This window comes from Natrix helvetica (genome assembly GCF_964273705.1).
Source record: "Natrix helvetica genome assembly, chromosome: 4".
NCBI classification, from domain to species: domain Eukaryota; kingdom Metazoa; phylum Chordata; class Lepidosauria; order Squamata; family Natricidae; genus Natrix; species Natrix helvetica.
In genome coordinates, this window is record NC_138550.1 from 154,684,463 (window position 1) to 154,701,463 (window position 17,001).

The 17,001-nt window shown below is 45.8% G+C and overlaps 1 protein-coding gene across 1 annotated transcript in view; it reads right to left on the reverse strand.

Moving 5' to 3' along the window:
* TAF2 (TATA-box binding protein associated factor 2) overlaps window positions 1-17,001 on the reverse strand; it is a gene marked incomplete at its 5' end in the record, with an annotated part of 87,036 nt that overhangs the window by 27,251 nt on the left and 42,784 nt on the right. Inside the window, 4 exons of the mRNA XM_081953231.1 lie at window positions 8,049-8,158; window positions 9,119-9,188; window positions 13,239-13,378; window positions 15,875-16,068. Of these exons, the coding sequence (XP_081809357.1) occupies window positions 8,049-8,158; window positions 9,119-9,188; window positions 13,239-13,378; window positions 15,875-16,068 (514 nt within the window). The remainder of the gene's footprint in view (window positions 1-8,048; window positions 8,159-9,118; window positions 9,189-13,238; window positions 13,379-15,874; window positions 16,069-17,001) is intronic.

A 17,001-nucleotide genomic window follows, 5' to 3' on the forward strand; every position in this document is an offset into this window, starting at 1 on the left:
TCCTGGAGTCTGGGGAAAGTTCTGATGAGGGCTCTGCGTCGGAGGCAGAGATGAGGCCAGGGCCGTCCGACAGTTATCAGCTGCCTTCGGAGTCGGAGATCAGTGGGGTAGAAGAACAGCTGGAGCCTGTTCCCGATGTCTGCATGTGCAGAGCTGCCAGGAGAAGGAAACAGCTAAGGAACAAGGGACAACTTGAGAGTAAAGGCACCGGTGGACGGTGAATGGCCCTTCCCATAGGGAATAAAAGATGAGCAAAAGGGGAGTGGAGTTTGCAGGAGACAATTAGTTCCTTTCGTGAATGTGAAGATTTGTTTGTGACTCCCAGAGACTCCTTGCCAAGTATTTTCTGGTACAGCATTGGCGTTTGGAACATATCGGCCTGGCAGCTCTCCGACCTTGATAAGGTCTGTGGTTGTAAATTCACCCTTGAAAGACTGTTTGCTGGGACTGTGCTGGTTGCAAGTGAGTGGAATTCACATTAGCCTAATAAAAAGGGGTTTTGTCAAGACAAGGAGTCTGCTTCCTGATTTCGGGAAGCCTAGGTCAGAACAATGATGCCTTCCGCTACAACGTCCACAGCAAGGATAAAGAGCTCTCAGAAAGGTATCAACTTCACCTCTGCAGGTAGTCCTGGAGTTATGACAGCCATTGGGACTGGGATTGCCGTTGCTAAGCAGGAGGCTGTAAGGCGCAATTTTGACTGACTGCACTGCTTGGCAATGATGATCCAACAAGTCGTAGTTCCAGGTTTGGGGCCATTTAAGGAAGAAGCAGAGGGAGCCCCACCCTGTAAAGAAGGAACGTAGGGGTGCTGCAGAGGAGTGGGAGAAGCCCAGTACTGACTGCGCATAAGATTGGGTGTGTGTGTGTGTGCTGCGGTGTGTCACAAGCTCAGGAAGGCCAGTGAAGGAGGACACAGGAGGCTTACAAGCGAAGAAAGGCTGGGAAGAGAGGGCATGGATGCTGGCAAACGCCGACGGGCCTAGGAAGGAGGGCACTGCTGGGTACCTGCAAGCGCAGTGAGGGCCAGGAAATAGGGTGGTGTGTGTGTGTGTGTGCGTGTTGGAGCACAGGAAGGTCCAGGTTGGCATTCTTGGGCGCATGCACATTAGCAAAGGATGGGAGAAGAGTGAGGTGCATTTAAGTGACCAGAGGGGAGGGAGGAGAGTGCTGAACAAGTACATAGAGACCGGGTAAGGACATAGCTAGTGGGTGCATGCATGTAGCAAGTGTGGTCTATCCGAGCAAAGAAAGGTGTGTGTGTGTGTGTGTGTGTGTGTGTGTGTGTGTGTGTGTGTGTGTGTAAGAGTTATCCGAGCAAATTGCAACTTCCCTCTTTGGCTTCCCCACTGTGGTAAGCTGGCAAAGGTTGCAAATAGTGATCACACGATTGTGGAACAACTGCAACTGGGCATAAGTGAAAACTAGCTGACAAATGCTAGAATTGTGTTCATGGGACTGCGGGGGAACTGAAATGGCTGGAACTTCCAAGACTTACTCCCAGACGCAAGTCCTTTCATTCAGCACCAATTGCAACTTCACACTGTTGCTGAACAAACGGCTGCAACTCAAGGACTGATACCATTTTGCAACAACAGGAATTCTGAGCATACATCACCAAGAAATAACAATTAGCAACGTTGTTTTTACTTACCTTTAACTGATAAAAAGATTCATTGTATTTTTATTAAATACTTCCAACAAATGGGCAATAAATGCATCTGCTACGGGCTACCAACTGCTGTTAGGACTGGCGAATCTGCCACTAAAGAATGCCGTCATAAAGTGAAATGCCGTGTGACTGCACCTGACTTATGCCAGCTCCAGTTGCAGTTGTTAAGTGAAACACTGTGAGTCTTCAAGCACATCATGTGATAATGGCTTGCAATTTCCCACAGGCTTCCCCACTAATGTATGCTTGTTGAAAGCCATAGGCTATCAGGGACGCAAATGACACCCTTGTGATCGCTGGGAGTTGCGACTATCCTAAATGCATGCCGGCTGCCAAGAGCACAAATCGTTGCAGGGATGCTGCAACAATTGCAGCTTTGAGGACCAATCACAAGTCTCCCATTTTCCACAATGTTGTAACTTCAAAGAGTCGCTGAACAAGTGTTCAGTAAGCGAGGACTACATGTACAGTGGTCACAACTTACACTGAAACAAGTTGAGATTTTAAAAGGTCAATTCCTCTATATACTGTGTGTGTGTGTGTGTGTGCGCACGCACAGGCAGGCAAGCACAATTGTATGTGTATGTATAATATTATAGATGTAAACTTATAGACCAGTGGTGGGTTTCAAAATTTTTTAGAACCTCTTCTGTAGGTGTGGCCTGCTTTGTGGGAGTGGCTTGCCAGCCATGTGACTGGATGGGAGTGGCTTGCCAGCCATGTGACTGCAGTGGGAGTGGCTTGGCAGTCATGTGACTGGGTGTGCGTGGCCAACTTGTAAAATGTGGTGAAACTCACTTAACAACACTCTTGCTTAGCAACCAAAATGCTGGCTCAGAAACTCTGGCATTTGAGGCACGCAAGTCTTAAAGCTGTCAAATTACAAGACCCTTGCACCCCTAGCCCTTTAGAAAAAAAACCCCAGGGGTATTCAAACTTGACAGCTTTAAGACTTGTGGACTTCAACTCCCAGAATTCCTCCTCCAGTCAGGTTGGCTCAGGAACTCTGGCATTGAAGTGTGCAAGTCTTAAAGCTGTCAAGTTACAAGACCCTTGCACCCCTAACCCTTTAGAAAAAAAACTCCAGGGGTGTTCAAACTTGACAGCTTTAAGACTTGTGGACTTCAACTCCCAGAATTCTCCTCTCGCTCTTCATCTTGATGATGTGCAGACGGGCGGGGGGAGGGAGCTAGAACCGGTTCTAAACGGCACTGTAGATTTGTGGAACTTCTTCTATAGAAGAGGTTAGAACTGGCAGGAACCCACCCCTGCTATAGACCAGTGACGTGCGGTGAGGGTTATGGCTGGGGAGGCTGGTGACGTCATCAGGAAGGCGGGGAATGGGACCACGTGTGCAGCACACGTGGTCCCATTCTCCGCCTTCCTGAGTGAACATTAAGGGGACCGCGGAGTGCACTGATCCGCGTAGCATTGCTTCCTCCACCTGCGCCAGTCCCTTCCCCCCCCACTCCTTCAAGGTCTCCCTCTCCCACCAACCCAAAGCCCGATCCCCAGCTCCCTCGGGCAAGGCTTGAGCGGGGTGAATGGGAAAGCAACGAAAGGGGCTGCACTTTCACCCCGCTCAAGCCTTGCCGCCTGCAGGCACCGCCCGCCCTCGCTGCCCCTTTTGTTGCTTTCCCACCCGCCTCTAAGGCGCGCCAAAGCCTCCTTGGTCCCCCCCAGCGCGCGCCCTTTTTATTTCCCGTGACACCCCCCCCCCCATTTCAGGAAAGCTTTCCCCATTGCCTGCGGGGTGAGGGGGGCGGCTCCTCTCCCCCCACTCCCTCCGTCCCTGCCTCTCTCCTCAGCCCCAAAGCTCCATCCGCGTGACTCACTTCCAAGGCGGTGGCTGGAGAGGCGCGCAAGAACGGCGAGCGGTTTCCCACCAAAGCGGCGTTCTGCGCGCAAGAAGGTGCTGCCGGAGGACAAAGGGACGCAAACACACATCTACCCATCTATCTTTTCCAGCCTCCTAGTGCTCTTTTCCACCGATCGCACATGTTGTGCGCACAAGAAGGAAAAGTCTGCGGCGAAGCCCTTGTTGCCCCGACCTCTTGTTTGCACTTCCCCCCCTTTTTCTTCGCTCCATCCCGCTCCGGCTCTGGAAGGGCCAGCGAGGTTGGCTCCAGCCGAGATCGAGAGGGAGGAGAGGAGGGGGTAGCTGCGGGCTACCTTCCGGCCAAATGCGCACGAAAAGCGTGCGCGATCGGTGGAAAAGAGCGCGAGGTAGATGCGTGTTTGCGTCCCTCTCTCCTCAGCCCCAAAGCTCCGTCGGCGCGGCTCACTTCCAAGGCGGTGGCTGGAGAGGAGCGCAAGAACGGCGAGCGGTTTCCCACCAAAGCGGCGTTGTGCGCGCAAGAAGGCGCTGCCGGAGGACAAAGGCACGCAAACACGCATCTACCCAGCTGTCTTTTCCAGCTACCTAGCGCTCTTTTCCACCGATCGTGCACGCTTTTCGTGCGCATTTGGCTGGAAGGTAGCCCACAGCTACCCCCTCCTCTCCTCCCTCTTGATCTCGGCTGGAGCCAACCTCGCCGGCCCTTCCAGAGCCGGAGCGGGATGGAGCGAAGAAAAAGGGGGGGAAGTGCAAACAAGAGCTTGGGGCGACAAGGGCTTCGCCGCGGACTTTTCCTTCTTGCGCGCACAACGTGCGCGATCGGTGGAAAAGAGCACTAGGTAGCTGGAAAAGACAGCTGGGTAGATGCGTGTTTGCATGCCTTTGTCCTCTGGCAGCGCCTTCTTGTGCGCAGAATGCCGCTTTGGTGGGAAACCGCTCGCCGTTCTTGCGCGCCTCTCCAGCCACCGCCTTGGAAGTGAGTCGCACGGACAGAGCTTTGGGGCTGAGGAGAGAGGGACGCAAACACGCATCTACCTAGCGCTCTTTTCAACCGATCGCGCACGCTTTTCGTGCGCATTTGGCCGGAAGGTAGCCCGCAGCTACCCCCTCCTCTCCTCCCTCTCGATCTCGGCTGGAGCCAACCTCGCTGGCCCTTCCAGAGCCGGAGCGGGATGGAGCGAAGAAAAAGGGGGGGAAGTGCAAACAAGAGCTCGGGGCGACAAGGGCTTCGCCGCGGACTTTTCCTTCTTGCGCGCACAACATGCGCGATCGGTGGAAAAGAGCGCTAGGAGGCTGGAAAAGACAGCTGGGTAGATGCGTGTTTGCGTGCCTTCGTCATCCGGAAGCGCCGACAACATTTCTGCCTCTGTAGCTCCCGGGCGCGGCCGGACAAATGTATATAATATTATAATATTATATATATATATATAGTAAATAATATTATATACTATTATTTCATGAAGAGAGGTGAGGCGCTGCCTCCCCTGCCTCCCCTGACCGCACGTCACTGCTATAGACATAGGTTTATTAGTCCTTAGCTTTAATGATTATAGATTTCACGGCATGCAAGGCCAAGAAAAGATATATTTATAGTATGGGAAGCAACAACATGTTGAAATATACAGTATATTTTAGCAAACAGTTCCTAGAAGAGAAGAAAAATAGCCAGTAAATGAAATTAAATGGGTGTGTCTCAAGCACAATTCAGCAAAGAGGAAAATTACAAGTGTGTATACACACACACACACACACACACAAAACTGTCATAAGATCCTGCAGCATATGATACTGTATGGACTCAAAGACCTTTTTGCCCTGATAAGAAAGCTAAAAACACAATAAAATGGAGCTCAACAGTTCTTGCCATCCAAAATTGAACCCATCTTCCAGAAGATAATAAACGGGAGGTTATTTCCTTTTGCTTTTCTTTCCAATTTATGATTCTACTGATTTCAGCAGGCCTTTCAAGAGAGTTTATCTTAATATAATATTCTTACTGGTAATCTGGGACTTCACAATTGTTCTTTACAGAAAGTACAATTCAAATCCAAGGTCCACATGACTCACAGAGATTTGCTGCTAACCCTTCAAAAAAAATCAAGAATCTCTCTTCCATTATCACTCCTTTTGTTAGAATAAGGCAGGGGTGTCCAAACTTGGGAACTTTAAGACTTGTGGACTCCAACTCCCAGAAGTCCACAAGTCTTAAAGTTCCCAAGTTTGGACACCCCTGCAATAAGGTAAATAAGTTAAAAGACTAACTTTATGAGACAAATTTGCTTCGGTAGTTTTTTTTTTTAATGCAAGACAAAATCCAAACTGTTTTACTTCTTGAATTTGACTTTTAGCAAAGCCTTCCAAAATTTGCCACCCCAATTAAATTAAGCTGCTCCACAGCTGTAAACTTGCAAAAGGAAAAAGGTCACACAAGATTCAAGTTGTATATAAATGTTTTGAAAATTGTTATAAACAATTGGCCAGGTGAAAATCAATTTTTACCCTCTTGGTAAGACAGGGTCTGTTACATGAAAAAAAAAGAAAGGAAACCAGCGACAGAACTGTGGTGCAACATTTTTCTTCTCTAGAGTAGAATAAAAAGAGCATCTTACTAGGAAAAGAACATATCAATATTCCACTCAATGTTTTGCTTAATTTTTTTTTAATCCAGAGCCTATATTTATATGTATGATTAATCTGAGGTTAAAAACCCCAAGGAGTTGTTACGAGAATAAATAGTGCTACTGAACACCACTTCCTGGGAGGGATGAGTGTCAGGAAAAGACAGTCTTCATCATCAGAAGTATGTTTGGCCTTTATGGGAAGCACGATGTTAGACCTCTGAAACCAGACGTGTTGTATAAACAGAAGGACCAACACCGTCAATTTATCTAACTCTCATGAATTTCTTAAACCCATTTAAAAGGCATCTAAGGAAGTAGCCATCAGTACCACATGGGACAACAAATTAATATGCACTGTTAGATTCCTCTTGCTGCCAGACCCAATTCTATTCAAATTAATTTGAAACAAAGAGCATGTGTGTTAATGTGCAGGATGTAAACCCACAGACAGCATGTGTGAAGGGCTGAAAAGAACAGCGTGCCCTCAGACGTTGTGGGAGCTTCATCACTTGAGACTTTCAAGAAGAGATTGGACTGCCATTTGTCAGAAATGGTGTAGGATCTCCTGCTTGGGCTGGGGGTGGTGGTGGACTAGATGACCTACAAGGTCCCTTCCAACTCTGTTAATCTGAAAAGGGGAGAACAGCCTCCTTCCAGATCTGCTGATGGAAACGGTTCTATCATGAGAAAGTCTTAATTGCATAAAAACTAACCTCCTTTGTTCCACTGCATCGTCAATTTGAACAAATTTGCTGAATATTATTTTTATGTATTTTCCCTCATTATATAAGAAGGATTCAGCATCTGATCACCTCGGGCACTGTCAATTACTGAAATTCTTATGTTAAGTCTTCCTAGAGAAATCAGTAGATTTTATTGATGTGACATTTGTTTTCCAAAGTCAGCTGATTTTTGAAGAAGTCTATCCTAAGGATCAAAACTGAGCCACTAGTTCATTATTACAAAAGCAAACCCAGCATACCATGGGGGTGATTTCTATTTATAGTATACTTAGAATAATGTTTTTTGCAGAACTGACTAAAAGACAAAGTCTATGTTGGAGGAAATTGTGCAGAACTTAAGTCCAAATAAATTCCATTTGTGTGCTTTAGACTATAATGGCATAAGGTAAATTCTGAACATACCGTATTTTTTGGACTTTAAGATGCACCGGTGTATAAGACACAACAGGATTTCGAAGAAGTGAGTAAGAAAAAATAGTTTTTGTCCTCCCTAGCCCCCAGGAGCACTCTGCAGACTTCAGCAGTGCTGAGGGAAGGCAAAAATGACCCCGTTTGGCAAAAAACGGGTGGAAAACGGGCCGTTTTTTGCCAAAATGGAGGTGTGTTTGCTTTCCCCCTACTGGAGCCTGCAGAGTGCTTCTGGGGACTGGGGGAAGGAAAACGCCTCAATTTATGCGAAAAATGGCCCATTTTTTGCAAAAATGGGGGCACTTTTTCCTTCCCCCAGCCGTGGAGAGTGCATCTGGGGGTGGAGGGGAAGGCAAAAGTGCCTCCATTTTGTGAAAAATGGCCTGTTTTTCACAAAAATGTGATGCGGAGACAGGGCTACGGGAGGCGAAAAAATGGCTGTATTTGGTGTATAAGACGCACCAACATTTCCACACTTTTTGGGGGGGAGGTGTGTCTTATACTCCGAAAAATAGAATATCGATAGAGAATACCTGGGAAACATACGGTATACATACAGTAAATATAGGCAGTAAATATACAGTACACATTGCCTTGAGTACCATGCTAGAAAAGAAGAATATGAATTTAATAAAAGAAGGCCTTCTAAAATCAGCAACTTAGGGATAAGCAAATTCAAGTGTAGGGAGAGCCGTCTAGTATACATAATGTACCAAAATAAATAATTTATGTTCTATATAATAAAGATTGTAAGGAAAATATTTAACCTGAATTCATAAGCTTCCAGAGTTGATCGACCAAAGCTTCATTGCATAAAGGAGATTCCATATTCTTGGTAAATGGTGGATTCTTTGTCAACATGTTTAATATTTTATGTCTAAAAGAAGACAAAAATCAACTTTCAATCTTCACAAATTCTAACTTGCAGGTTTTTATTTCTTGCACTTTGTCAAATTTTAGAGGAAGTCCTTAACTTTAATATTAGAGTCAAACTCATTCATTTGCGTTCACAAAGCTTATGGGAGGGAGTATACTGCTTAGTAGCTAACACAACTGCCTGATATGTAATACAGCCCAGGTTCGATTCCCAGTAAGGGTATGGCTAGCTGATGAGAGGTAAATAGCTTGAAGTATGTATGTATGTATGTATGTATGTATGTATGTATCTATGTATGTATGTATGTGTGTTACAACCCCTGGTATGCCCAAATATGGGAGGGAGCTCACTACTCCCTCTTTCTGTCATTCGGCTCATCACAGAAGACCATCCAGGCAGAAAACCATATTTTTATTTTTAATGTTGCCTTTTTATATTTGTATTGTATTTGTGCTGATAAATAAATAAAGGGAGACTAGTATAGATCCATTTCAAGCTATTTAGCTCTCATCAGCTAGCCATACCCTTACTGGGATTCGAACCATGGCTGTATTACATATTAGGCAGTTATATTAGCCACTAAGCCACAGGCTCTCCTCCTTTTCTAACCAGGTGGCTAAAACTGAGCTATTGGAAAAGGAAATTTTACATTTAGAATATTATTTATATATAAAACTATCTGATAATCCGGCGCTGCCTGAGTATTTATTTATCCCAAACCTCCTTCCATGAACATTGCTGCCCTTGTGGAGTACTGTGAAGCCGTTACCATGGCAACTCCACAGCACTGTACAGTAGAAGCCATTTTAAGGCACAACAGGCTGTATCTTAACAGAATATCCTCTCCCCCTAGGGGTGTTATCTATCTATCTATCAATCAATCAATCAATCAATCAATCAATCAATCAAATAGAAGATAAGCTGAAATCCTGCAATGTTGGGAAAAAAATGGAGGCTAACCTGACATAGGGCACTGGATCAGTCTGGACCATGTTTAGCAGCCACTGCAGTTCCTCGTAACTTCGGTCAACTATAAGAATAAAAATACATCCTGTTAAAACACAATGGTCAATCTCACTCATCAGAAGAAATTAGAATAACTTCCTTGGGGAAGAGGAAAGAAGCAGCTTACTATTTATTTATTCCACAGACTGGGGGTTGGGGACCCCTGTTCTAGATCATATATATGCAGAAAGACTGAAAATTCAAGAGTTCACAAATGTCTATAGAGATTCTTAGTCATCCAGGTCATGGTTCTCCCAAGGGTGCTTTTTTTCAAGAGGCAACTGGACTTTCTTATTTTTTCTTTGAAGAAGTTTCGCTTCTCAACCAAGAAGCTTCTTCAGCTCTGACTGGATCCAGTGAGAGCTGAAGAAGCTTCTTGGTTGAGAAGCGAAACGTCTTCAAAGAAAAAAACAAGAAAGTCCAATTGTCTCTTGAAAAAAGCACCTTTGGGACAAGAGTTCACAAACTTTTAAGCACCACCGTGCCACTTGTGTGATCTAGGAGTATTGACAGAAATGTTTAAGTTACAGACACAGCTATTGTTGTCACATCTATAAGAGCAGTGAAATCTATAAAATTGCAGGAAGAGGTGATTTTCTCCATCGGCTGCCTGATTAACCTAGGGCAGTGATGGCTAACCTTTTTGTCTCATGCCTAAAGCGTGTACGCATGCAATAGCATGCACACCCATAATGCAATGCGTGAGTGACCCCACTTGCGTGCTCCACCTCCATGTATGCGTGTGACCCCCCTGCATGCTCCCACGTGCACCCCGCTCCCTGTGCGGGGAGAGGGCTCTGTGTACCACCTGTGCGCCATCAAGGACCCAGGGAATAGAATAAAAGAGACATCCTTCCCTGACTGCAGAGTCACAAAATTCCTGAAGGGTGGATGGGTTCTAAAATACGATATGTTGTCAAAAGTACATAAAAGAAAACGACCATTGACTTACCTGAAAGGTCCTTCTATATGCGCTGCGAGGAGAATCCAAGCATGGGTTAACTTTGTCCATTAGCCTAGAGACTGAGTTATGAAATTTTTGACCACGCCTCCTCTGACTGGAAGAGTTCGGTTTTGTACGAAGGCTCAGCCGAACTAAGAGATATAGATTTTGTTATCAGTTCATAATGCAAATCATGTAGTCTGACAAATGAGACCGTCTGACAATTCAAGACAGGTGTCAAGTTCTGAATAACGCGGACCGGAATACAAGTCCCGAATCCCCCAGGACCAGCCGAAGCGAGGGTGGGGTGGGATTCTCCTCACAGCGCACATAGAAGGACCATTCAGGTAAGTCAATGGTCGTTCTCCTGTGCGTTGCTTGGAGAATCCAAGCATGGGACATGCCAAAGCAATAAATATCAAGGGCGAGAGCCAGGCTGGTCAGGGGTCTGAAATGCTGTTAGAACCCTCTGAAGGACCCGCCGCCCAAATGAGGCCTCTGCCGAAGCAAACACATCTAATTTAAATGTCTGACAAAGGGTGACGGTGATGACAAGGTCGCCGCCCTACAACCTCCTCAACCGAGGCTTGAGTGGCTCAGGCCGCCAAGGGGGCCGCGCTCCTGGTGGAATGAGGAGTGATGCGCCTGGGCACAGGCTTAGATTGAGTCTCGTAAGCAAGAGCAATGTATGCTTTCAGCCAACGTCCAATGGTGTTGGAAGACACTTTCTGTCCCATGGTTGATGGCTGAAAGGAAACAAATAAGGCTTCCGACCTTCTGAATGAAGCGATTCGTTTCACATAACGATGAAGTGCCCTGCGAACGTCAAGACGGTGCTATTGTCTCTCCCTCGGGTGCGAAGGCCGTGGACAGAAGTCCGGGAGAATGATCTCCTGCGCCCGGTGAAACCACGAGTTGACCTTGGGGAGGAATGTTGGATCCAAGCGAAGGACCACCCTGTTTGGGTGAAAAATACAGAGTTCCTCGCGGACCGACAGTGCTGCCAGCTCCGACACCCTCTGAGCTGAAGTAATGGCTACAAGGAAAACAGTTTTAAGGGTCAACAACCTGAGGCTAACTGAGCGGAGGGGCTCGAAGGGCTCTGCGGTAAGAGCCTGTAGTATCACCGCCAGATCCCACGTGGGATAACGATGGATGACTGGGGGTTTGAGGTTTGAAGCCCCTTTGAGAAATGACCGTACCCGTGAATAGTGGGCTGGGAACGTCCATGTCCGCTGCCGATGACCGTTGATAGAGCAGCAATCTGGCAGCATAGAGTATTGGAAGTAAGTATCCATACCCGTCTGTAAAAACTCGAGTATTTGCGGCACAGAGGCCGAGACCGGGTCAACGTTGACTCTGCGGGCCCACCCACAGAAGGCTTTCCAGGTGGCCTCGTAAATCCGTGTTGTGGACGGACGCCGAGCCGCCTGGATCGTTTTTATGACCTTAGCAGAAAACTTTTGTTTGATCAAGATATCCCTCTCAAGTGTCACATGGCTAATTGCAAGTCTTGGGGGCTCGGATGATATAGTGCCCCTGGAAGAGGGATATCTGATCATCTGGTATTCTGCAAGGGTGAGAGATGGACAAATTTAGCAGGTCGGCGTACCAGGGATGCCGTGGCCACATTGGGGTGACTAGTAGGACTTCCGCGTGTTCCACCAGTATTTTCCGAATGACATGCGGGATTACTGGAAGAGTAAAGTAGGCCCGGGGGCCATGGGCTGCACAGTGTATCGATGCCCTCCACTCCCGGTACCTGGACTCTCACAAAGAAGCGTGGGAGGTGGGTGTTGTGGGGCTGTGCGAATAGGTCCACTTCTGGGTGGCCGAATCTGCAGGACAGCTCTTGGAATAGGGCCGGGGATAGCCAACACTCCGTCTGATCCACCATCTCCCTGCACAGCCAGTCCGCTTGGATGTTTGCGGTCCCTGAGATATGCTCCGCTTGGATTGATAGGAGATGTCTCTCTGCCCAACAGTGAAGTCTCTCTGCTTTCATCATCAGTGACTTGGACCGCGTGCCTCCCTGGCAATTGACACGCACTTTGACCTGAGAGTGGCTGGTGTGTGCCCTCTGAAATGGAAGAAGGAACCACTGGAGGGGACGAGCATGGAAGCACGACAAAGGGACAATGTCTATGCATGAAATCATCTTTCCCAGAAGCTTGGAAATCACCGCTAGCGGTATTAACCTCTGACTTTGAATGTGACTCACCAGCGACAGGATGCTGCTGCATCGTTCCGGAGATAATGCCATTTCGCATGTGACGGAATCTATTAAAGTCCCAAGGTGTAAGAGTCTCGTAGTTGGCTGAAGGTGGCTTTTCGGAAGATTCAGCACAAACCCGTGGCGCTGAACAATGTCAATAGTCGTTTAAAGATCTCGAATTGCCTGGGAGTGTGATGACGAAAGAACCAAGACGTTGTTGAGATAACAATTTACTCTGACCGGAAGTGAGAGGAGATATACGGCTATCGCTGCCAATAGTTTGGTAAAGGTTCGCGGGGCCGATGAGAGGCCGAATGGCAGGGTCTTGTACTGAAAATGGCGGCCCGCAAATTGGAACGTCAGGAATTTCCTTTGTGCCGCGCGTATGGGCACATGTAGATAGGCTTCTTTTATATGGCTTGATGTCATCAGGTCGCCTTGTCTGATGCATGTCAGTATGCTCTCGAGGGACTGCATCTTGAATCTTTGGTATTTGATGTAAAGATTCAGGCTCTTTAAATCTAGAATGGCTCTCCATTCTCCTGAGGACTTGGGAACTAGGAACAAGATTGAATAGAATCTTAGCCTTTCCTGTCCCTGGGGCACTGGTTCTATGGCGTCGATGGATAACAGGTGCTGGATCTCCTGGTTCATGAGACCCTGTTTCACCTGACACCTGGGGACGGGACACTTGATGAAACGTCTCCGGGGAATGGAGAGAAACTCCAGAGTGAGGCCTAGCCTCACGGTCTGAACCACCCAAGCATCCGAGGAGGCATGGTTAACAATTTCATAACTCAGTCTCTAGGCTAATGGACAAAGTTAACCCATGGTTGGATTCTCCAAGCAGCGCACAGGAGAACTGGGAACTGCTTTTGTTAAAACACACACACACACACACACACTATCCTCCCTACCTTTTGTATAGTCAACAACCGCTTCCAAAGCCGCTATGCGAATATCTACAAAATGCCCATATTCTGCATAAGATTTAAAGACAGCAGGATTGCTTGGAACATGCCCATTCTTCTGCAGGATCCGAATTGCATTTAAACAGCTGTGAAGGAAAGATACAGGGGGTGGGGTGGGGGGAATAATCCAAATTTAAATATAAAATACAAATTTATAGCCACTGGAAATAAAAAAGCAAGGACGTATTTTGGTCTGATCAAAACAAACTGAAGAGTATCATAATTTCTGAACTATTGGAAAATTCACTGTAGGTAGTCCTCAGTTTACAATGGCAGATGGTACCGGAAATTTTGTCTCCAAGTGGTATGTCAATAAAGCACAACTGCATTGCTTAGCTTAGTGGTGGCAACACCTGCAGTCCTGGTTGTTGTCATTAACCAAACCCCACAATCCTTAGGCGAGGCAGCTTTCTGCCGGCTTCCTATAACCAAAGTCAATGGAGAACCTGTCAGGAAGTTGCAAGTGCCAGGCTAGCGGGGAAAGCTAGCAGGGGAGTAAGAGGTTGCTACCAATTGGCAAGGGAGCAAGGGTATATTCAGAAGGGGAGGACTGGCAGGGTGGCACAAGTCAGGGTATGAGAGATAGGGTGGGGCTCATGGGTATAAGGAGGCGAACATGGGTATAAGGAGGCGGAATGGATTGGGTGTGCACAAGAAGTGCAGAACATGACAGGTGTTTAAAGAGATGTGCAAGAGGCATGGCATGGGTTGAGTGGGTGTATGAAAGGCCAGTGTAGTATGAGTGCCAAGAGACTGGGGGAGAATGCACGGATGGGGAAGACTTTTCCCAGTGACTTTCTATCTACCGTATTTTTCGGAATATAAGACGCACCTTTTTTCCTCAAAAAAGAGGCTGAAAATCTGGGTGCGTCTTATACATCGAATACAGCATTTTTTTGCCTCCAGAAGCCCTGCTCCCTTCACCAAAATGGCCGTGCATACCCTTGTGGAGGCTTTCAGAGAACTGCTGGGGGCTGGGGAGGACAGAAATGAGCAGAAAATGGGCCATCCCCCCCCCCCCCCCCCCAGCCCTCAGCAGCACTCTATAAGCCTCCATAAGGCTATGCATGCAAATCTTTTGACAAGAAACAGGGCCGTTTTTGCGAAAAACAGGCCGTTTTTTGCTCATCCCCCCCCCGAACACTCTGCAATCCCCCCCAAGGCTATTCATGCCTTTTATTTGAAAAAAACGGGCCATTTTTGGGAGGGTTGCAGAGTGCAAAACTTTTTTTTTTTCAATTTCGGAAAGCTCTTTAGTTAGAGTGATTGATGAGAATTACATTGATCAAGTGCTGTGCCAGCAGAAACAAGACTTAGGTGCTGCAGGTTGGCAGCGATTTCCTTCTCCAGCACATGGATAAATACACCTGGAAACATCTACCTACCTACCTACCTACTCTCTTTCTCTCCCTACTTACCTACTGTATTTCCCTCTCTCTCTCTATCCCTCTACCTCTCTACTCTCTCTCTCTCTCTCCCTACCTACCTACTCTATTTTTCTCTCTCCCTCTATCTACCTACCTACCTACTCTCTCCCTCCCTCCCTACTCTATTTCTCTCTCAAACCCTCTACCTACCTACCTGCTTTTTAAAAAATTTGCCTCTTCAAAACCTTGGTGCGTCTTATACTCCGGTGCATCTTATACTCTGAAAAATATGGTACCTTCCCTTTAGACTTTCTGGGGAAGCCAGCAGGAAAGGTTGCAAATAGTGATCAGATCATCAGGGAGAATAAAAATGGTCGTAAGTGTAATCTGACAATCACCCAGATCCCAATTACATGACCACAGGGGGGTGCTGGTATAGCCAGAACTCCTAGGACCAATCATAACCAACCTTCGTTCAGCGCCATTGTAACTTCAAAAAGTTGAGAAATGGTCATAGGTCAATGACTACCTATAATTTTTTCTTCAGGTTTTGTCTAGTATAATTTTATAGAAGTGTGATGTTAATAAAAAGACTTATTAAGAAACATAAAAGCAATTTAATATTTTCACTGTGTTATCCAATGCAGCATAGACTCATTTATAGTATGAAACACCTTGTAAACAAATGATAGAAATAACCTTATATCAAGAATCTTAGCTACTGTAGCTTTTTATTTTTATTTATTTTTATTTTTGTGTCCCCATGCATGAGATTACCCTCCTGATCTAGGCTTGTCAAGAGACTGTTTTGTGTCACAAACAGCCTGGACTGAAACGTGTTTCACAACTGTACAGATCTCTGCTCAAAAACCCTTAACTGACTGTCATAAATCTTTAGCTTCTACCACAGCTTATGTAGAAAATAACATTAAAGAGCTACAGTACAAATGCTTTTAATAATGCTTGTTGGTTATTTTTCTCAAGAAAGTTTTTTTCCCTTGAAAAAAAAATTCTAGTTACCTATTAAATCTCCGCTTTGTCTTGTGCATTTACTGATAAAAATCAGAACATTGTTAAAAGCACCTTAGTGCAAGATCTGAGTGACTGAATCAAGATTACAAAGTTAAAGGGTGGGGGGGGGAGAGAAAGAGGGAATTCATCTAACTTTCTTTCAGATTTAGATTTTCAGAAAATCATAATATTTCTGTATCATACCTGACTGTAATTGTGTGTCTGTAACTGGGGAGCAGTTTTTCCATGTTTAAGAATCGGGTGATCTCTTCAAGAATAAGGCGTACATCAGGATTTAAATTGTCCAAAGTCCGGGCTTCATTGTTCACACTGACTGCAGGAGTAACAGAGTTTGCTAGGGCATCAATCAGTTCCGCGCGGTAATAGTTGTCTGAAAACTAAAGTCAAAGAGTGAAATTTATTAAGAGGCAGTGCAGAGTATTACAAAGAAAAGCATCTGCCGGACACATTCCATTAAACTGGCTGCTCTAATCAAGGAAACGAAGCATCAACACAGATAAACTCCAATGTCCAAATTGGATTTATGCACAAAAGAAACTGCTTGCGGGCTGAACCCAAAGAACTTACTTATTTGTTTTATACCCTATATCCTTGAAATTGGCTGATACTAAAAATGCACACAATAAAAAGTTGCCACAATTTTATGGCAACAATAAATTGCAATAGTAACGCTATACGATAATATGCAATAGTAACACTAGATCATTTGAACTAGCAGTTACAAAGATAAAAGGAAACCCCCAAAGCTTTACAAATAGGAAAGGCATCAACTAAAGAATATAAAAAAGGAAGCCTTCCCCAAAAGAACATTCAATAGGTTTCACACATTGCTTATACAGGCATGTGGCCACCATCTTTTCAAACTTCTCCAGAGAACTCTTACCTGGACAGTGCAGATCCTGCTTAAATTGTGAACCGATCCTGAAGCTTCCCTACCCCTAAATAATTTGGCTAAAGATCTAGGCACCTCTTCTTATTTTCTCTGTCTTGTATTTGCAACTTATTGTTTCCCACATTCATACCTTTGGCAATGCTCTGCAACATACACAAATACCCAGGAACTTTCCTAAGAGCTCCTTCTGTCCTTTAAACAACCAAACATTTCATTGTATTCAATCTTGAATCCAGTCCCCAATATTAATTCTTGAAGTTGTTTAAAGATCCTTGACTTTGGCCACAAAGTCCCAAAGTCAAGGTATTTTTAGCAATGGAACCCAGTGTGGAAACTTCCTAATGTGTAAATCTAAGAATCAGGTGTTTTGGATCTCAAATTCCTTGCTAGTTATCTTTATCATCTACTTGTCCTGTCT